General features: G+C 40.5%; 1 protein-coding gene across 7 annotated transcripts in view; it reads left to right on the forward strand.

Moving 5' to 3' along the window:
* The window catches only part of COL19A1 (collagen type XIX alpha 1 chain), a 189535-nt gene that overhangs the window by 161273 nt on the left and 5347 nt on the right, over positions 1 to 22915 (forward strand). For 6 of the 7 annotated variants that reach the window (XM_080997970.1, XM_080997972.1, XM_080997971.1 and 3 more), the window contains 15 exons: positions 1754 to 1807; positions 3948 to 4001; positions 5048 to 5092; positions 5329 to 5379; positions 5460 to 5504; positions 5949 to 5975; positions 7281 to 7334; positions 7989 to 8033; positions 11442 to 11486; positions 11582 to 11644; positions 12155 to 12190; positions 12327 to 12371; positions 14517 to 14687; positions 15107 to 15173; positions 17735 to 17863. In XM_080997970.1, coding sequence (XP_080854096.1) covers positions 1754 to 1807; positions 3948 to 4001; positions 5048 to 5092; positions 5329 to 5379; positions 5460 to 5504; positions 5949 to 5975; positions 7281 to 7334; positions 7989 to 8033; positions 11442 to 11486; positions 11582 to 11644; positions 12155 to 12190; positions 12327 to 12371; positions 14517 to 14687; positions 15107 to 15173; positions 17735 to 17863 — 931 coding nt within the window. Of the gene's footprint in view, positions 1 to 1753; positions 1808 to 3947; positions 4002 to 5047; positions 5093 to 5328; positions 5380 to 5459; positions 5505 to 5948; positions 5976 to 7280; positions 7335 to 7988; positions 8034 to 11441; positions 11487 to 11581; positions 11645 to 12154; positions 12191 to 12326; positions 12372 to 14516; positions 14688 to 15106; positions 15174 to 17734; positions 17864 to 18602; positions 18891 to 22915 lie in introns of those variants that run through there. The other variant, XM_080997974.1, reaches the window with a different exon arrangement.

A 22915-nucleotide genomic window follows, 5' to 3' on the forward strand; every position in this document is an offset into this window, starting at 1 on the left:
GCACTAATGTCAAAAGAAATCAATACTCTAGTTACATACCTTAGGTATCAGAGAGCTACTTAAACTATCATCCATTATTGGCGGGTGAGGAAGCTGTTTTTTTTTTTTTAAGAATATTTTTTTATTAACCGACCAATCACATCAAATCAAACCAAATTACATAAATTCCAAATTACAGAGCCAAATTTTAAATTTTTGTTGGGGGTACCCATATTTCAAGTTCCGAAGGGATCCAATCAACTTCTTGCTTCTTACTGCTGTTTTAATGTCCACAAATCTAACCTTATGATGTTCACAGTACTATCCAGTCCTTTCTTTATTATTTTTCCACATCTCTTGTTATTTTCATATATTTTTCCTTTCTCTTTGTGACCTCTGATAGTCTCCGCAAGCTGGTTAGAACAGTTTGTAATCCTGCGTGGATATTATTTTTTTTATCCAGTAGCCATATCCAGACGTTTTCCATATAACATCACTTCCATACATCAAAACAGTCTTAGCGTCATTAATCTTCACCAATCTGCCTCCTTTCTCAAAACCTCTGAGGAGATTCACTAGGAATGCAGTCTGAAAACAAATCCGTTCTTCCTCCCGGCTGTAAATCCTTTGGCAAGATGGCGACTCCGAATTAATTGCTGTGCCATTCCCAAAAGCTCTTATTGCTTCTCGGTCTCCATAAAGCATACTTTTGGTTAAAGTTTATCTCCACACAGACCTTAATCATCCTGCTTGGGTCAGTTCAACCGACGGTTCTAATGAGGAGGGGTTCTTGTAAATCACATAGAAGGAAAGTAAAAAAGGTTCCCCCCCCCCATTCAGCCCCGTTGTCAACATACCCCGCCTTTGGTGTATCTTCATCGTAAAATATTCCTGTTTCTCCAGCCCGTCGTCTTCTTTCGCAGAGGTCACTTAAATTAGCAGACTTCACTCCCCTTCTTCACTTGAAATATGTGCATTTGCTTCTTTTGTAATTAATTATTCCAAATTGCTGCAACTAGTGCGCGATCAGAGACAGCGTCCAGGAGAGCCGATGTCCACACGGGGGCATTCTGCCTAGCTCCCTCACCCCCTTCTTTCGAATTAGGGGGAGATTTATGGGCACAGCAGGCAAGGGCAGTGTTCCCCATTTCCTTGGGGCAACAAGGGAGGCTGCCTACTCCCATAACAGCCTCTTAATTACCCCGTGTGGGTCGGAGAGATGGTATTGTCAGCCATCTTCCAATGCGCCCCCTAGTGGCCCCCCTAGCGGGTGGGGAAGCTGTTGATGCCCCGAAAAGGAAAAACAACAACAATCTAAGCAAGACTAATCAAATGTATTTATTGTGCGACTTAATAAGTCATCACAATAATGCCAACATTATGTAATACACTGTATCAGCATTTAAAAGAAGAGCCTTCAAAATGAAAACAATTAAATGAGAAATGCAGAGGAGACTTGTGATGCGGTGGCACGATCCTTGTATTTTGCATAAAAAGAAAGCTCTCCCTACTATACTGATTTAGACTGTAATCTGAAACACATTTTGCCTGGGAGAACATCCCAGTGAAAGCAATGGGGTTTGAGTAGACATATGCAGGATAGCACTGTTAACTATTCCAAGTAATCCCAGTGAATTGAATAGAATATGCTGTTTAACGACAAGAATGCTATTTGCAAGGATGTACATATTTTAGAAAAAAAGGTCAGTGGTTCCATATTTTCACAAATATAGAAATATGTATGTGTATCATCTTTTATTTTTATTCATTTCAGGGTCTTCAAGGTATTCCAGGACTTCCTGGTGTAGCAGGGCCTTCTGGACCTTCAGTAAGTCTGTGCGCCATCCTTATCAATGAACTCATTGAGCACAGCATTGCTGCACCTGTTGATCAGGCTTTAACAGGGAGGGATTGTTCTAAATTGAGTGAAAGGACATTTCCAGATGACCTGTTTATTGAGCATCCATCCTGATTTGTTTGCGCAAACCTTGTGGGGGAGAATAGGCCACATAGGCTATTTATTGAGTTCCAATGCACTTTCCTCATCTCAAAAAGTCTGGGGGGTTGCAGGAGGTGAGGGGTGGACAGCTTGGCTGCACAACTTTAGTTGTGCAACCCGAATACCACCTAAAAGTAACTACAGTCGGTGTAGCAAGACTGTTGTGTAGCAAGAGTGCTTGGTGGAAGAACCCAGGACCAGTATTTCTTAGTTATATAAACCAGAGCTGGGCTAAAAGCTTTAGAGAGCTTGTTAATCCAATTTAAACTCTCATACTCCGAAGCAGATAAAGAGATCTTCATGTGAAAGCAGACTTCCATGCATATCATTTTCTGGATTAGAAACACAGACATAAACTGGATACACATCAGAACACTGGTATCCTCTGCCCGCACTGCGTTGTTTCCAAATTGGCTGTGCATTCAAATGTGCATTTCCATTCATAGTCTGGGAGAAGTAGATATGCATAAATACCGTTTTTATGCATGACCTCCACTAAATTAAGACACTTGTTTGCACAGAGTGCCTTAGCATTTAAGAGGACAGGTAACCTTATGTGAGTTTCTAGTCCCATAGACATAGTCGATAAGTGATATTCAAGCTGATTTTTGTTACTATTCCTCCCCCAACCCCCAAGGTTAGAAGCTTCAGCATGTTGTGTTGTCCAAATATGTTGAGCTGTGCTCGTTCAATCCATTGTTCTTATATCAGGAATAGTTTATGGTTGCATCTGTAAGAAATGTTCGACCGCAACAACCATCTAAATATAAACTTTCTCCATCTCTCTGCCTCTCTCTTTTGCTCTTGAATGGGTGAGAAGAGGAGGGTAAAGACATAAGAGAGTTGCAGTTATCCAGATTGGGTCTCAGTAGCTTGTGATGCACTATGCTACTTAGGTAATGTGGATCACCAAGGGCTTGCTAAACCTCCTATATAGGCTTCCTGTTTCAGACAATAAAGATAGGGCTGTCAGTCACTTGGCAGGCTACAATTCATAGCTGATGGGCCCCGTTTAGCTTGGTGAGTCATGCATTATGCAGACAGGTTGTAATTGTTATCACTTTCCTTTCCTTCGAGTTGTATTCAAACCAGCACAATGATGCTTGAGTAAGATGAATTCCCAGAGCTTCTCCCTAGTGCAGTTTCCAGTATGCATCAAAAAACCTTAAAAGCACTGAAGGGGAGCCTGAGATGTGGAATAGGAGGCTGCAGTGGGGTGGGGGAAATTGGGTAGAGGCAGATTTCATGAGTGGTGTGCCTTGATCCACAGGATGGACTTTCAGATGCTGCTCTGGTGTTGGACGTGAAATACTCCCTTTGCATGAGCATTGTTGCATTTCAGCTGCACTGGATACAACCCCCTGTTCTTAATTTAGCAACTGTAATGAACAACATTTCAACATTGGAGTTGTCATTCGAGCATCAACAGTGGTTTCAGAAAGGATCAATATCAAATGGTTGTAGGTAGCTTACTGCAGGGCAGAGGGTGTTATCAGAAGCATAGCTTTCACCCACTATATATATTTTTATAGTAAGCTTCACCCAACAGAGGCTCATCAGCGGGATATAGCAATTTATCAGAGGTATAATCGTGGGCAAAAAAAAGTGAATCCATTTAAAATGACCTTCAAAAAGTACAACTTGCAGAATCTGACTAAAACAGTATTTTAACACACACGCACACGCGCGCACACACACACACACACATATATATATATATATCCCTGCCTATTGAGATCAAGCAGTCGCCTTTGTTGCACTCTTTTTGGCACCTGCTGAAAACATTCTTGTTTAGAAATTTGAGCTCATTTAAACCTGTTTTAGTATTTAAACTTTTGTATGTTGTGAATTTTCATTTATTCTGTTGTTTTATCTTTTTGTCAATGGATTTGAGGTATTTTACAATCAAGCAGTGTATACATTTTATGAAATAAATGAATATAATAAAAAGTAAATAAATGTTTTTCAGGGGGCTGTCGGAAGACCTGGACACCCAGGCTCACCAGGGACAAAAGGTGAAAAGGTACGTTATCCCTTTACATATTATATTTACACGCCTCAAACCATTTTGTTGTTAGCTTACTGAACTTCTTTTTTCTCATAGGCTGTTTAATGAAAACAATATCAGTACAGTCTTTAATTTTGTTTAGATTGAAGTTTTTTGAAATGCCAAGAGTGAAGGTTTCAGTAAGACATATCAGTCACATTGCACATAAATATATATTGTATTCTGATTTCATCTAGTTAAAGGCACAGATTTAGCCAGGTAGTGATTTGAGTTTGACTGCATATGCACTTAGGGACGAAATCGACACCAAGACCCCCCCCTTTTTTTTAGGGTTCTAAAACACAGGTTTTAGAATCTTAACTTTAGAGTTCTCTGAAGATTTCAGCATCAACAGCACTTCTGGGACCTCCCACAGCCCATCTGCGGTTCTCATCTTTGTGTTAAGGAATTGAAGTTCAAGGCAACAGAAAACTGAGCTGCACAACGGAATGCTTATCCACAGCAATGTGTTCTATATTATAGATAAATCAACATCAGTGCTACTTGCTGCAGGAAAACAGCAACAACAATGGACCGCCTGTTTTTCTTTGATATGCTCCAAAGACAATTTTGTCAGCATGAATTGATGGTGGTTATTTTTTATATGTATAAAAAATTAAAATATTATCTTCAACAGGGTATTCTCAACCTTCCCCAGTCTTATTACTCTTTATAATAAGCTGTCAGCTAAATTCTGTGTTCTGCTAAGGAGCAGTCATAGATAGTACCTTGTAGCATTCACTAAGGGTTGCTATTGTGAACTCTGTCCCTGATGAAATTCTGCAAGGAAAGGAATGGAAGGCATTTTATGTCCTTTTAGCTGTAGTGACTCACATTGCATAGATAGGCACCAGGCATTCTGGTTTATATTCAAACTTGAATTTTAAGTACAAGGCAACTAACATCTATGTTTGAAAGTACCTTTTTTGGGGGGGGTTACTATTAAATATGGTTGTTGCTTACCTTGCTTGTACATATCTTGAAAAGAGATATTCATGGTGGGTTTTTTTATTGCACTTCAGGGAAACGAGGGTATTCCTGGAAAACCTGGACCTCCCGGACCACCCGTAAGTGAAATATATGATACTGTCAATAGCTGGGGGTCCTAAGCATGTTTTTGCAGAAAAATGCTGTACCTCACTGATTCCTGAGAGTTGAAGCAGCGTAACTGATTTATTGTGGCCCGAACCTCCATAGGAAAGGCTCTGTTTTCATGTTGATGCACCAGCTAGAACTTTGTGTGTGCGTTTGTGCTTCGTTGGAGATTAGAGTTTGTTATCCTTTCTTTTCTTCACTTTTTCAGGGTGTGCCGTACAATGAAGGAAATGGCATGAGCAGCCTATATAAACTACAGGTATTTATGGTCTGTGGTCTAGTATTCTGCAGTTGTAGTCACTTTGCATGGATTCAAACGCAGTGTTTCTCCCACTGTAGGGGGGTGCCAACGTTCCCACATACGCTGGTCCACCTGGGGCGCCTGTAAGTATTGCATTACTGTAGTCTTTGATATGAATATAGTGTCTCAGTGCAAACCTATGCGTATCTCCTCAGAAATAAGTCCGGCTGAATTCAACAGGACTTGCTCCCATGTAGGTGTGCACAAGATTGAAGCCTAAAACTGCATTTCAGAAGTTGCACACAAATGCTTCTTTCTTTCTTTCGAACAACAAGCCTGATATAAGGAAACGGGGATAATTCATTTTACTAGTATAGACATGGTTTTCTTTATGATTTCCCTTTGTATTTTGGAGCAGCAGGGTCAGCTGAAATGCCCTTCCAGGTATTCTCAGGTTTCCATCTGGTCAATGCCTAAGGTGGAGACTGCCTGTGGACCTTGTGTCCCAGCGTAGAAGAAAGGAAAGATAGAAACGTAATACAATAAATAAATAATACATTTTGCGAACACGTTTCTTTGTCTTTCAGGGCCCAAAAGGTGACACCGGAGCAGTGGTATGTAACTGGTTTAAATGTATCTTAAATATCTGATAGGATGGGTGTTCACTAATTCCCACCCCCCAGCCTAATTTCAAATTCATTTTCTAATTCAGAAGAAAAAAACTATTAGTATTTATTAGAACTCTGCTACCTATTTCCTTTTGGTACAGCGAGGCTTAAATTTGTTTACAGAATGAAACAATACTTACTATTTTTAATTACCACTTGTTGAGAGGTATTATGTGAGGAAATTGAATAGAGCTGGGGACTGGTGGATACATGATCCTCTTTATTGTGGTGTTTTTTGTTTTGTTTTGTTTCGCTTTTTTTAACCTAATGCTACTTAACCTTGTTGCAACTCAGGTTAGATTTTACATCTGTAACTCGGAACCATAGCAACGTTAAGTATACACCCCAAAACTTCTATCTAGTAACATTGGTGATTTAAGAATGTAGCACTGCTTATTTGGTAGAAATAAAGAAATAGGAAGGATGTCTGATGCAGAGACAGGGGTACTTACCTAAAACAGAGTTTTCCACTCCCAGTGAAAGGTCAGCAGGTTACTTCCCTAGATACTCCAGCTGCAAGATTCAGCTAAGGTTCTCTTTCAAGTTTCCCTTTGTTTGGGAGCTAGGAATTTCTTTCCTTTCAACACCTGTACTTTCGAGCTTGGCAAGTATGCGAACCTCCCAAAAGGTTGCTGCCTGCCTTCGACAACCATACTTTTTACTGAGGGATATGCTCACAGGGTTCTTAAAATAAGTGTGTTATCCATTTTCCCAGCTGACAGCACATACCCTCAGAGGCTTAGCACTCACTGAGGTGGTAAACAAGCATTTTTCAGGCTGCAGGGGAGGGCTTTCATAAATGAATATTCCATACAAAAAAAGAAGAAGAAGGCTAGAGCCCTTTTCCTTGACAGGGAATTATTTGTATGGAAAAACATTTACTCCTTGGAGCCTCTACCTGTATTAGTACTGGCCAAACACTGATTTGCAGCCTCTGTGAGAAGTAGCTTTCTGTCATTGGATCGAAATCAGGTTTAAGAGCTGACCTTGATGAAGCATACTCATCAAATGATTCATCCATCCCTGACTAGGACTTTTAATCAAAACTGAAATGTTTATTCAGAAAATAAGCACAATCCGAATCTGGGAGCAATTTTTATTCTCAAGTCATTAGAACACTCAATAGGGTAAAAATTGCCACCTCCAAGTAAACAGCGTGGTTAGCAGCTTGTGAAATACTCTGAAATTGGATGCTTAACTTTATTTACTGAGGATGTAGAACTTTTCAGCAATAATCTTCTTCTTTACAAGGGAGAACCGGGTCCAATGGGACTGCCAGGATTAGAGGGACTTCCTGGAGAAAAGGTAGGATTTCAATAATTAAACCTGACCTGTTTCTTTTCACTACGTGTTTTCATGCATTCGTGATTGACACTGATCGCTGTTGAGAAGAAAGGGTAAGTAAAGGTCACAGAGCTAGGTGTCCTTGAGCTTTTGTTTTAATTAAATCAAATTTAATAGTCTCCAGACACAAAAAGCATAACATCCTTGAGCTTTAGATTATGGTTTGCGTGTGTGTTTCGTTTGTATTTCCATGGGGGGGGGGGAATCAGAGGCTACAATCTGTCTCAGTTCATATGTAATTCTAAGCCAAACAATCAGCTTATGGTTTATCTGGACTCTGGAGCAAGTCAACTACAAGTCTGTTTTTGGATGACAAATGAAGCCAACCCATGGCTTAACCCTGCATAGATTGATTGGCAGCAGGATGGCCAAAGTGAGATGAGAGTACAGTGACCACAGTCTCCTCTCTGGGAATCCACATGTTCACGTGTTCATGCTAAGCTGTGGTTTGGCTTTGTGTTACATGCAAACTGGGTGAGTATTTACTGGGATTATTTGGCCTAGTACTCTTGAAACTCATTATGCCTTCTTGCCTCCCATAGTCTCTCATGCACCTGATCAAGTATATGGCCTTGAAATCAGATCATTATTTTATTTTAATTTTTAATTTCTTAGGGAGACCGCGGACCAGCAGGTCCTCCAGGAGTTCCAGGAGTACCTGTAAGTATAGTCCTAAAGATGCTGTCTTAATATTGAGAGAAATAACGTTAATTGTACATGGAATAGGTGGTAAAGTTTGCTAGAAAGTGGCATGTATGAATTGGCGCAAACAGAGGCCTCCATTGTTGGGGAAATAATGAGTGCATTTGCATGTTTAATAAGCCAGGATATGCACAAACTGTGTGCACGCACACACAGTCCCTGTGCTTACACTTTGCTTTTCTTTTTGTACAAGTGGTGAAACAAGGCCACAATTGACCGTGCCTCCCAGTTACATGTGAATCAGGAATTATGATTAATGATTTGCAAACAAGCCAAATTCTTAAGGCCACTTTATGGCATTTCACCTCAACAAATAGAGTGCAACTGCTTTTCCACTAACATTCGCTCCCCAAGTCACTCCCCCTTGCTCACTGTAAAGCTCCATGTGTGTTTGGAATCCTGGTGGGGAGAGAGTGGTGTGCTGGAAAATTTGGTGAAAAGATACAGTAAATGGAGAAAGGGTTAAGCATTGTGATCACCCAACACTTCCACTTCAAATCCCACTCTCAAAGCTTCAAAGCAACCATCAGCCTTTCATTACATGTATCTGTGTATAGCATATAATTAGGCACTTTAGGATATTAACATTCTGTGACCTTTATCCTTCTTTCCCTTGATCCATTTCCTTCCTAAGAGCCCTTCTTTCTTTGTTACTCCTCTCTGCCATTGTTCCTCAAGTCCCTGCCTCCATCACCTGCACCCATCACCACTTTTCATTCTCACATCAATTAAACCTCAGCCCTTCTCTATGTCACAAGTCATACCAGTGTAGGGGAGCAGATCACTGGCAGCTGGGTGGTAACACACCCAGTTTTGTGCTTAATTATATTTGTCCCAGGGGTGACCTTCATAAACCAGCGATTGAAAAAAACACGATATAAGCTGCTTCTGAAAATATTAGAATTTGAGAGAAATCCATTTTAGGATATGGGCTAATTCTTTCTTAGAACCCAGGCCCTGTCCGGTTTTGAAAGGTAATGTAACCTGAGAGTTGGTGTGGTAGCGGTGGCTTGTTTGTTTTTAGATTTTGTAAAATGGCATCCTCCCCGACATTTCGTAAGGCGAAAATGTGCACATGTGAGGTCATAGTGTTGCAAGTTTCTCGGACACTGCAAGCAGCTGCCAGCGAAGTGGAGGGTCAAATAACTGATTGTGGCATTACAGTGGTACCTTGGGTTACATACGCTTCAGGTTACATACGCTTCAGGTTACAAACTCTGCTAACCCAAAAATAGTGCTTCAGGTTAAGAACTTTGCTTCAGGATGAGAACAGAAATCGTTCTCCGGCTGCGCAGCCACAGCAGGAGGCCCCATTAGCTAAAGTGGTGCTTCAGGTTAACAACAGTTTCAGGTTAAGTACGGACCTCCGGAACGAATTAAGTACTTAACCCGAGGTACCACTGTACAATTACCATAGGAGATGTTTTGGAGAAGCGAGAAGCATAAGACGCAGAGCTGTGGTTTTTAGCAGTGGCCGCACAGTGGCTACAATGTATAGTTGAAACCTAAGTGTCTAGAACTGGGGTAGGGAACCAAAGGCTGAATTCCCTTAGGGGCAAACATTCAGGGGCCGCTTGCCAGTGGTAGCCAGGGTCATGGGCTAAAGTGGGTGGAGCAATATATTACTTATGTTTATAGGCTGCATTCTAGACATATAAAAACCAGAGGTTTCTACACTGACACCAACTCTATATCCTGAATCCAGTCAAGGACACATTCCAGACAGGCAAAATATATTGCAGAGAGTGCAGAGTCAGGCAAAAGCACTTGAGTAAGGTGTGTGGCCTGGGGGAGAGACCCAAGAACTGAATAGAGGTGCTTCATTTGGCCCCCAGGCTTCAGGTGCCCCACCCCTCCTCTAGAAATTCTTTTAGAAACCCTCAAAAAGCTTTGGTGTAGATAAAAGTAAATCCACTGACGTTTTGATTTGCGTGTTCATGGTCCAATGGGAAAGAAATACATGATTTGTTATTTAAACAAAGAAACAAAAAAACCTGCAGTCTCTGTTGAAAAAAGAGCCATTGAAGCTTTAGGATAATGAAGTAATTTTATGCAGATTAACTTATTACTCTTGGAAGAGCTCCCGTGCAGTTCAGGAATTGCTTTTTAATTATGAAAGTGTATCATGATTTTTTTAAAAAGGCAGCCGGTAGTTTATACAATTTTCATTAAGTGCTTTTGTGAACCCATTCAGTTTACTGTCTAGTGAAGAACAAAAGATACTAAATAGTTTAATTTTGGCAACCTCTCTAAAATAGTTAAATATCCTGAAAAAATAAGGTAATTTATCTACTCTGTTTAAGATTAAATTTATACACTGCCTCAGACATTAAAGATCAGTAGTGAAGCAGACCCTTAGGTTAACCACAAATGTTCATTCCTTATGGGTTTCCCAGTGGATATGTCCAAGGTCTTGCTCTATAGTAGAGATATTGTTAAGCATTCTGACAAGGATGCTCACATCAACCTTGTTATGCATTTGAGTTGGTCTTGGATATTCTTATACAGTGGTACCTCGGGTTAAGAACTTAATTTGTTCCGGAGGTCCGTTCTTAACCTGAAACTGTTCTTAACCTGAGGTACCACTTTAGCTAATGGGGCTTCCCACTGCCGCCACGCCGCCGGAGCACGATTTCTGTTTTCATCCTGAAGCAAAGTTCTTAACCCGAGGTACTATTTCTGGGTTAGTGGAGTCTGTAACCTGAAGCGTATGTAACCTGAAGCGTATGTAACCCGAGGTACCACTGTATAAAGTAGGAAATATTACAGTGTAGCAGCTGTTCTCAGCCAGAGTGATGAGACATCCAATATGCTGGATATATCAAGCACAAGTCTTGGGGCCCCAGGTGGTTCCTCCTTTTCCTGCCCACACAGGACAGCACTTTCTCTTCTGCTTTTCTTCTTCAATGTTCTTTTGTTCCTATTCTCTCTTTATTCCTTCTTGGATTAGCACAACATTTTTTCTAGCGTCTCACTTTTTCTCCTCTTCCTCAAAAATAAAATGACATCCAAGTCCCTGAGAGGACCAGTGACATCATAATGCTTCATTATGATGTGAAATGTCACCAGCACCTGCAGTCAGTATGTAGTCCTTTCCTTAAGTACCACTGATCTGAAGTCTTCATTTTTCTCCTTTGACCCAAGTAGATGCTTTCAGGGTGGGAGGCTGTATTTGCCATCTGTCTCGAGCTTTGTCAGAACTCGAGGGTTGGCCCGAACATCTATCACGTGTTTCCCATGGTTGTTGGTAGATATAACTTGGCATATTGGGTATCTTATTCACCTCAGCTGGTAAGAACATTCGCAGTGAATAGCCAATGTTCCTTTTCATATTCTTAATAATCTTACTTTTCTTAATTTCCACAGGGAAAGCATGGTGCTCCAGGACCACCAGGGATACCTGGTGAACCAGTAAGTGCACGTACCTTTGAGTGCTTCCTTGCAGTACACTGGCATTCTTGTTTTCTTCAATTGTCAGAAATGTGTTATTCTTTTGTTACCTTTAGGGTGAAAGGGGCCCTGTTGGAGATATTGGCTTTCCTGGACCAGAAGGGCCAGCTGGAATACCAGTAAGTAATTCAGCATACTACATACTAGTACAGAATTTCCCAAATTTGGGTCTCCAGCTGTTTTTGAACTACAGTTCCCATCATTCCTGACCATTGGTTCTGCTAGCAAGGCATGATGGGAGTTGTATTCCAAAACCACCATTTTCCTTTCAGTGTGTCTCCATCCCCATGTTATTCAAACTTCTACCATTGTTTAAAACAGCCACTTTTTTCTTTTCAGTGTTTCTCCCTTCTCACTGTACTCAAACTTTTTCTCCCTTTTCCATTCCTCAACTGCCTCATGTGTGGGAGACAAAGAATGTGGAGCCCTCAATATGCCATAGTTTAACCTAAGACGTTGTTTAACTGCCATTTTGCTTTATTCAAACTTCTGCTGTTGTTTTAATCAACCACATTCCCCCCTCATTATCTCTCCCTTCTCACTCACATGCCAGTCATATACAAGATATGTATAGCTTATAAGAGACCAAAAGTATTTTGTAATAGAAAGATCATTATTATTTTTCCTAGGGCATAAATGGAAAGGATGGATTACCTGGCCCTCAGGTAGGAAAGCCATGGTTTGTTCGATCTGGGTTCTATGCAAATTATAATTCTTCTGCTTTGGGCCACAGTGGAAGATCAGTATCTAAACTCTCATAGCTAGAGGCTTGCATTCTTAAGACTGTCTTCCCTTTTCCAGGGTTTATTGGGTAAGCCTGGTGACAGAGGCCCCAAAGGAGAACGAGTAAGTTATATTTTTACATAGAGGTTTGGTTATTTGATTATCATTAATTTTGTCAAGAACAGGGTGGTGAAGCATTTCAAATATTAGCAGCCTCTACTCTCAAATCGTTAGCAGTATCTAGAATTATACTGTGGGTTCTTTGAATAATTTGTTAATAATTTGTAAGTATTTTGGACTGTTGATTAATTTGAAAGGTTAGATTGCAAAGGTTTTAGCTTTGCTCCCACTCAATATTCTATCATAACTATTTAAACTCTAAATATGAATACCTTGTAGATTCAATTAGTCCAAAATTGTATCACAAGTCATAGGAGTCCTTGAACCTGAAGTCTCAATTATAGTTAGTAGCAAAGATTAAGCCAGTGGAAATCAAACTGATTTAGAGGTCAAATTGATTGGCATAAAGGTTTTCAACCTTTGCCTGTGATACTTAATTTTCTCTCTGCCCTTTTCTCACCACATCCATAGTTAGCTGCACAATATGTACCATAATTTAAATGAGTCAAACATTTTATGAAATCATAATTCAGTACCACTTTTCAGGGGGCAAATTGTCTTGCTTCTTTTCCCCACCCCACTTTATGTTCTTCTGTTGTATATTTGCTGTACAATTTGTCCTTTCGATGCACAGTTGAAGACTATGGAGAGGGAAGAAACACTTGTGGCCTTCATAGGAATCCCACTTTTTTTCATTATGGCTGCGATTCTGCACTCAGTGGGACTTACTTCAGAATAGGCATGCATATGATTGCACAGTAAATGGGCAAAAGTATATTCACAAAGCTTTAGATTAACCCTTATAGCAGTCTAGCAGTTCATTTTTAGGATGCAGTTCTTTACAACCAAAGAAAATGAGCAAACAGATACACATATGAAAACCATTACTGATTAGGAATTAAATCTTTGTTAATCATTTGCCCCCATGAGAACTAAATAACCTAATCCTTTATCACCAAGGCTGAACATCACCCCTGAATAAGATTGTTATTTTTTCAAACCTGAACCCCTGTACATTATAGGAATGTCCATACCGCATGTTTCCTTATTACAGTGGTACCTCAGGTTAAGTACTTAATTCGTTCCAGAGGTCCGTTCTTAACCTGAAACTGTTCTTAACCTGAAGCACCACTTTAGTTAATGGGGCCTCCTGCTGCTGCCGCGCCGCCGGAGCACGATTTCTGTTCTCATCCTGAAGCAAAGTTCTTAACCCGAGGTACTATTTCTGGGTTAGCGGAGTCTGTAACCTGAAGCGTATGTAACCCGAGGTACCACTGTAGTATGTCCCATGTATATTCTTTACATCAGAGTTGGGAGACCTATAGCCCTATGATATGGGCTCCAACTACCAACCATCCACCCCAGTCAGCATGGCCAGTGGTCAGGGATGAGATCAGCTGCAGCCTACCAATATCTGGCAGGCCACAGGTTCCCCATCCTTGTATTTTCATGGTCTCCCTTCATCCCAGTTTCTCATTTAAAAATTTCATTTGCTCTTCTGTTTCCTTTTCACTGTTATTTCCCTTTTTCATTTTGGGTGGGTGATCAGACATACAGCATTGGCCGCAACCCATTGTTCCCTGGACAGTTTTTATGGAACGAAAAAGGCCACCCATATGTAACTCTCTAACATTTCGAGATTTATGTCCTGTACTGCATGCCACAGTAAGATTCTTGAAACGTGTGTATACTTATATGCACCTCATTTCAAATCTTTCTCATGCTATTATCATATTTTGCTCACTATTAGATTTCCCATTAGCTTCTTGGGCATCACTGCAGGGAGGTTTTTGATTAGGCGTGGCACTGTGGAAGCCATTCCTTTTTTTCCTGTCTTCCTCAAAAGACCGTTCTGGTTTTGAAAACCAACACTTGCCTGTTATCATCTATGAATTATCTACTTTAACTTCCTACATGCATTCATTTTTATTTTTACAGAGCTCAGATGTTACAGCAAGAGTGGAAATAGTATTGGCATTTGCTTTTTCATGTAAAGTATCGCAGCCTTCTATAAGGATCTTTGAGTGTTTTCTTTGCATATCATGTTGCAGTTGAATGTGATAGTTTTCAGCGCTCTTAACTCAGCAAGCAAGACAAGAAAGGGTCACATAGACAAAGGTGACAAATCGTTGTCTCTGTTTTGCACAGGGGGATCAAGGCATACCAGGAGACAGGGGCCTGCAGGGCGAAAGAGGAAAGCCAGGCCTTCCAGGAGAGAAAGGGTCTGTAGGGCCCATGGGCCCCTCAGGGAGCAAAGGGAATCCCGGATCGCCAGGGCATAAGGGCCCTCCAGGTTCACCAGGTGTCCCAGGCTTACCGGTAAGGTAATTGGCTCTTGAAGAGAAACACATGTTTCTAAGCACAAGTAAATTCAGCTAATTTTATAGTTGTTGCAATCTTCTCCATTAAACTGTAATCTTTACAAATGTTTGTATAGGCGACGACTGTTTTAGGCGCATCCAATTGACACACAATCACTGATGCACAGGTCCTTTTGGACCCGGAAGAGGGCGGAAGGGGGGTGGAAGGGAGCAGGGCTCTCTTATGCGTCCTCCGCTGATGCTCACAGGGGCTAGGAATTGGACCCCCATGCAAAATGGGGCGAGGAACAGAACCTCCCACTCCCTGTACTGTTCCAAAGCTCTTAATGGACACTGAAAAACAAAATTCGAAATTCTGTTTGCCTTATTTTGATTGGACAACACCTATCCTTACTTTTCTTTCCATGTCTTTGCCAGGCTGACTCAGTTTCGTTTGAAGAAATGAAAAAATATATCAGACAAGAGGTCCTTAGAGTTTTTGAAGGTGAGGAAATGACGTATCAGAAAGCATGATGTGAAGAAACTGACTACAGTGGTAATATTTGCTTTCATCTGCGATTTATGTACCCATTGTACATAGCGTTTGAAGGGGGGGAGAGAATTCAGCTGCACTTATACAAGTAGTTTTAAGTGCACAGATTCTGATTAATTCGCACACTGTGTACACTAATGGCCTTTAGATTGCTACAAAATAATTGTTATTATTTCCACCTAAATGAGTAAATGTTTCAATTAGTGGTTCAATGAGGAAAGGCCGTGCCTTTGGTGGTGGTGCATCTGCTTTGCATGCAGAAACTCCCTAGTTTAATCCATGGCCTCTCTAGGTGGGGCTGCGGGAAAATCCCTGCCTGAATGGAACCTCAGAGAGCTGTTGCTGGTCAGTGTGGACATAACTGAGCTAGATGAACCATTGGCCTGACTATGTAGAAGGCAGCTTCCTATGAATGTTGTTGTAAACAAAAATTGCCCTTTTCCCTTATGGAGTATCCAAGAGCCCATACAGAGTCCTTACATAGATTCCCTATTGGTAGGAGAAGATAACAGAGGCCAACCAGAGAATATTGAGAAGCAAAGCAGCTAGTAAGCTTGATCTTTATTGATCTGTTGCAACAGGGTGCTCCCCTCACCCGCAGGAGAGACGAGGAACCCAGAAAAATGGCGTGCAAGGCCTTATAAATTGCCACCCTGTAGATCAAGACCACCCTCAGAAACATCAGACATACATCACAGAAGGGGTGTAACCTAAGACCACCCCTCAGATACATCACACCTACATCACAAAAAAGGCGGTCTAAAACATAACATTTCAATGTTGTCTTTCTCCTGTCGTTGTTTATCTCCTGTCTGGCAGGTTACTTGAATGGATTGCCTGGGGAGCCTGGCCATTCTTTTGTAGTGATAAATACTTAGTTCCTGGGCCAGGTCACAGGCTCACACCCTATTCAAACACAGACATGCCCTTAAGACAGGATTTGCGAAGGAAAATACAATGGGCAGGCTTTTCCATCTTCCTTTGACCTTGCAGAGAAAACATTTGGTCAGTTTGGGACAGTTTGGGAATCAAAATGGTTCCAGGTCGGTCTTCCTGTGCTGATCTATGTATGTGCCTGGTTAGTACACTTATGAACATTTAACATATATCTAAGATCTCTAAATTCCTATCACAATGTCAGACAACAAAGGGCATGAAAGAGCATCATAAGGCACTTAGTAGACCAGACCCATATGATTGTATTTTACCTCCAGGGGCAAACAGCAGCAGTCAAGAAGACAATACACCACTGTCCCCAATTGAATCTCCACCCCAACTCTGTGGCTGTTGTTAATGTCTTTAAACGTCATGTGATCCTAATTATGGATCTTCTTCATCATGGCTAATTTATCCCTGCAGAGGCAGATAGCACAGCCCCATATAGTTTATCCAGGGGTAGTCAACATGGTACCCTCCAAAACTCAACCAACAGGGCCTGTGGTCAGGTATGGCCCAACATAGAGGGCACCATGTTGGCTAATTCTAATCTAGTGCTTTAAATGTTAGCACCAGCACCTTAAATAGAGTGCAGAAGCCAGTGCTTTTTTTCTGGGGGTACTCAAGGGTATGCAGTACCGGCACCTTCCCCCCAGAAGAAAAGCACTGGCGGAAACAGTGTAATAACTAGTGCAACTTGTTCTCTGTGTCATCATCCCCCATTAAGAATTCGGATCATTTGGATCATTTGAATTTTGTGAACCACCTTCCAAGTTATCCCAATATAGAACACACATGACTGTAGTAGTCTAGACTGGCTATTACCATGAGCATTGTGCTATGAAGGACTGTTGCCTCCTCTAAGAAATGGTAGCGCTACAGCAGCAGCCTTAGCCCTAAGCTGGAAAAATACGTCCTTGGCCAAGTGCTGCCACTTGAGCACCCTGGAATAATGACTGAATCCAGAAGCAGTCCCAAACTGCAAGTCCGATCTTTTGTGGGCAGCGCTGTCCTATCCAGAAACTGGAATATGATGTGCACTTATTCCTGAAATGGGTGGTGCAAAAAAAAAAAAAAAAGACTACTTCTCTTGTCTGTCTGTTTACTCAGATTGAGTTCATTCACTGACCTCTTTAGGATCAGATGGATAAGGGACATAAATGGCCTGGTGTGTGTATCTATGTGCATATCTGTATGCCTGTGCTGAGTCAGGGTTGGGGAAAGAGAGGGTTCATTCAGCGTCAGGACACAAGGACAGGAGATGGTGGAAGTTCTGTGATGGGATCTCTCCCCCCCCTTTTTTTTTAATGACAAACACATCTGCATAGGTGTCGAACTTGGATCAAACCTTCGGTATTGGGGGAAGTAGGGAGCTTAAACTCTACTCCCTAACCTAACCATGTTCAGGAAACTGGAATGCCATATTGCTTTTGAAGTTGATGGATGTGTAATAATTTGAAGCTCAGCTACTTTTAAAATATTTGGTAGAATGGAATGGTGATCCCTTGTTTTAAGTGTGCTCAGGCATCTAATGTATTTCATGCTTTTTGTTTGGTTTTTTATACATATAATTGAAGAGAGGATGGCTCAGTTTGTATCTCAGCTCAAATTGCCCGCTGCCATGCTTGCTTCCCAAACTCATGGGAAACCAGGTCTTCCAGGAAAAGATGGGCTACCTGGGCCACCCGGAGAACCTGGACCTCCAGGTAGGGCTTCCAAAACAAATGCCTTTCTATGTATTTTATTTTAAAAAAAATATCTTCAGAGTTGGGTGGAACTATATATATTTAGCTTCCTAATGATTAACTTTTAAATCCATACTACTGTTTTCCAGACTAGACCAATATATTAACATGTAGTAGGTGTGTGTTTTTGTATATTAAAAACTTCTAATCAATGCATAATAATCGTAATAACTTTTAACATTAGGATACTGATTCACACCTTTCCTAAACTTGCAGTACTCAGACCAAACCTAGTAATGAGAGCATCATCTCACAAATCAGTTATTTGAGCTATAGAGTCTGTAGTCCTGTGGCTCCAATCTGTAAAATTTGAAAAATTAATGTATAAGGGGGAAATCTAAAACTTGAACGTTACAATGCATCATTCTTATTGCAAATCTAATTACATTCACATTTTCGTAATTAGATTTGCAACATATCTAGCATACATTCCTTGTCAGATTGTAAAAGACAGTGTGCATTGATTAACTGGGTGGGGAAAATCTGTGATTTATTTGTATTTGTTCAGCCTCATCCAGATGCCAGTGAATCAGACCTCCTCAGTATGTATCCTTGACACACACCCAATATTGCCAATTTAGATTTACAGGGAGAATAATTAGAACACATGCTGTAAAAATAAAAACAAAAACGGGGGCGGGGTAGTAAATAATGAACCATATATGAATATAGGTAGTTCTTAATTATTATCTTTTGTTAGTTTGGTCTGCTCTGGAGTCAGAGCAAGTCAGACTGGAGTGAAGAACATGAAAGCAAAGCTGAAGAAATGTGGAAACGCAAACCCTGTGAGAAGAATAAAGGCTATAGAGGCTGATAAGAGCAAATCCTTGACTGAAGGTTGAAAAGTGTGATGGGCTCAGAATGAGAAGAAGCAGGAGGAAAGGATCGAGGAGAGCCTTACAGGGGGACTTCCAGAGATTTTGTTTTTAACCACAAGTGGTTTGCTCATCATCTAAAGATGCAAATTGTTGTAAATGGTCGACTTGAATGTCTCTGCTAAGATTGTTTTCATGAGGGTCACGCACAGTGGGTTGTTTTAAGATGTAACCGAGAAACAAACCAAGCTATAATGTGAAACTCCTTCACGTCGGTGTATTTGCCAAAGTGAAGACTTGGGGAACTACATTTCATGGGGAAAATGTGTGGGGCAGGGTGGTGGTGGTGGGGAGAGATAAAGCTGCTTTTACCGCTTTAGTTGTAAGGAGATTATATGGTTGCTGCTTGTATATGACATACCCTCTTGTATGACATATGACACACCAAGAGCAATATGATTTTTAAAACATCAGAAGGAACCATGCATTTTGAATCACAAATCATTATATATTATTAGAAGAAGATGCACCTATGTAATAAATATTTTACCATTTCATAATTCATTCAGAAATCTTTCCCTTGAACACCCAAGGCTAATCCATTCTTAATAAATCTCCTATAAAGGCACCTTAAAGATTACCAATTTTATTGTGGAAGAAGCTTTGTGTATCTGACAGTGTGGTCTCTGGCCCATAAAAAAAACATGTATACCACAACAAGCAAATAGTATTTAAGGTACTACAAGTCTCTCTGTTGTGTTGTGTTTTGCCGCACTATTCCTCAAATCAGATCAATGCAATACATAAACTGGATGTCTGATCTACACTGAGGGGAAAACCGAGAGATTAATAAAAGCACAACAGCAAATATATGTGCATAGAAAGAGCTGCTGTGATTGTCTCCCCTGCTGCCCTGGTTTGCTCCAGCCTTCCACAGCCAGTAATAAAACATGACATATAAAGTATTAAACAGACAAAATGCTTCTATAGATTTCTGTTTCCTGCCAACCTAAGAGAGGCAGGGTTAGGCTTCAAAGGATAACATATACAGCATATATTCATACTTTGGACAGAAATCAAAGAGTGTTAAATGTGCTTAACTTTGTCTGAATTATCCCCTTATTTTTTATATGTAATACTACGTGTGCATGCTTAATATTCTAGATCTAAAAGAGAGAGCTGCTTTAAATCTCACGGTAGTTACTATTCACATGCAGACTTGGGTTTCTACTGTTGGAACACACATCAGGTTACACTGGGTGGGGAGAAACACCTGCACCCAGAACCAGGGGCGTGCTCATTGTACAGGCAGCACAGTGCTAGCCCCCAGCCTTCAATTCCTGGCATCTTCAAGTAGGGCTGGGAATTTCCTCTGTCCGAAACCCTAGAGAGGGTCTGCCAGTTAGTGTAGACTACTCAGTAAAAGGCAGCTTTTCTTGTTCTTTTTATGTACATGGACACACCCTAAAAACAACATCAACAGGCTTAATCTAAGCCTGTGCTCACTAGGGTTTACCCCCCCCCCCCTCATATGGAGCAGTAACAAAATTACTTTGATCATGTGTAGAATTCCATCATTTCATAACCACTATCAGTTCCCGTAGACCTGAGAACAGGGTTTTCGTGGCAAACGGAATTATCTGCCATATGTGGAAGATTTGGCCTCAGTGCCTCTTTCCTTATAATTTATTATTATTATTATTATTATTATTATTATTATTACTATTATTTAATTAAATTTGCATACCACCCTTTATCCGAAGGTCACAAGATAAAAATGCAAAATGCGTAATAAAAAGTAAAAGCAGAAAAACCAAACCAATAGCCCTGCTCCCGTGAACACATTTAAAAGGCCATATAATGTTTAACCAGCCACAGGCCTGGTTATAGAGAAACAATTTAGACAATGAACAAAATTAAAACCGTTTAAAATGGTGCCATGCACTGTTACTATTTTGCCTTCATAATAAAGCAATAAACATAGAAACGGAGTTATTGTGGTTGCGGGGTATGCAAGAGAATGTTTTGTGGGGTTTTGCTTCTGGGAAAGTTCAAGTCGTACTGATTGTAAAGGGTCAATGGGTCAAAACTAGATAAAAAATACTTAAGGAAAATGTCTAAATTAGTATTAGTTCCACCAAAATATGCCTTTAGCTCCCCCCTCCCAGCTGTTTGTTGTCTACCAGATACAATATTCAGGCTCCTTTCTCTTTCACTCTCCCCAAAGCCAAAACATACCAGCCATCAAGCAACTACTAAACTATATGACTGCTTTGAGGGAAGTTATTTTGCACATACAGAGATAAAGCAGGAAACTTTATATGTCCATTTGCTATTTACTGGGATAAAAGTTAGTATAAAGAAAATTCTTTTGTTCATTGATCAAATATCTATGTATGTCAGGTAACACTGGATCATAAGGGAAACTGTCTAAAAATGCCCCCCCCCCCCCCCATTATATGGCTTTTGGATTAATGAAAGGATTCTGAGCTAGCTTCACACAGAACATAAATATAAAAATATATTTCAAAAGATTTGCACGCTCATAGATTATCCCCCCCCCCAAAAAAAAGAGTTGTTAAGGTGCCTTGGAGCATGAAAGAGTCCTGAGCATGTAGCTTGCTCTCTGGATGGTTATAATCAAGGGGGGTGGGGTTCAGCCAGAAACCACCAGAACTCAGTTCTGGCACCTCTCAGGTGAGGGCCATTGCCATTCTGAGAGAACGAGGGAAGCATTCTTGATGCATTCTGGGACCTCTTTTTCCTAGAAAAATAGCTGTAGTTACAATTATATAGTTTTATGTGGTTTGGATTAACATTTAGGGAAGGTATGAGGTAGAGTAGGGTCCTGTGTCAATTGAGCCTCTGAATCTAATTATCAACAAGAATCCGTAAGAGAACGATGTATTACTAAACTACCCAAAGGTGAACAGTGTGCTGAACACCTAAAGAGGGTTCTGTTTTCAAAAATCTTCACAGTCCAATACCTTGGTTCGCAAACGCATTGCGAGTCAAATGTTTTGGCTCCCGAACACCACAACCTGGAAGTGAGTTTTCCAGTTGGTGAACGTTCTTTGGAACCCAAATGTCCAACACGGCTTCTGCAGCTTCCGATTGGCTGCAGGAACTTCCTGCAGCTAATCGGAAGCCACGCCTTGGTTTCCGAACGTTTTGGGAGTTGGATGGACTTCTGGAATGGATTCCGTTCGACTTCTGAGGTACCACTGTACATTTTTCTCTTTAACAACATTGTAGAGCAACAGGTGTGTGTTCTCAATGGCATAATATAGAAATGGACGTAAATGGAAAAGCTCTTTAATGCCATTAATTGAACTTTGTTTTCTACTCAGAGCATTAAAGAGATTTCTAGAGGTTTCTAGAAGTTTCCGCAGGCATTTCCTCAATTTCAGTGGCTCGCCCCACCCCAGACTTCCACAGCCATGGGTACAGCTGTTCTTGTGGGCATGACTGATAAACACTTGAGTTTGTGCAAGTGGGCATGTATACACAGCCACTTTGAGATAAGCACTGCTTGTTTATCTGAACAAGTCCTTTGCAGTGCAATCCTATACACAATTACTCAGATGTAAGCACATCTCCCAAGTAATATTAGGCTGTATGAAATCACAGCCTAATTCTCTTCTAAACTTCCAGTATGCTCTCATGTGCTGAGATTACAGTAATGTGATATGTTTTAAAAAATAATAATACATTTTTACTGTAAATGTTGACATTAAACATTGCAAATTTCTGATTATACTTACTGCAGCATTATAACTAGTTGGTGTATGTGCTAAATCAACATCTTTGTTATATAGCCAAATGAAAAAAATGGATAGGGCCTCTGTGTCTTTAATAAAAACTTGTTGAAATTCCCTCTTGTGTAGAACTATTGAAAGTGCAGGAGCCCAGTCTTCTGACCAGCCTGTTAAGAACCTTGTTTCATAGCTGTAAATCATTTTGCTCTAAAGCGAACTTAAAATCTCACTCAGGTAGACTGTGAAGTTAAACTCCAGAAGTTTAATCATTAGTAAAATATACCTCATGTAAAATCTACTCTACTGCTAGAGATCTGTTTTTGGATTGTTCTTTAATGGTGGTGTTATTACATATCTAAATGTTTTTTCTCACTGTTTTGATTCTGTAAAATAAAGAAGTTTAGAAAGTTGTTCATGAAATGTTTTATTAAATGTGCAGT

This window comes from Podarcis pityusensis, assembly GCF_964106645.2.
Source record: "Podarcis pityusensis genome assembly, chromosome: 3".
Lineage (NCBI taxonomy): Eukaryota > Metazoa > Chordata > Lepidosauria > Squamata > Lacertidae > Podarcis > Podarcis pityusensis.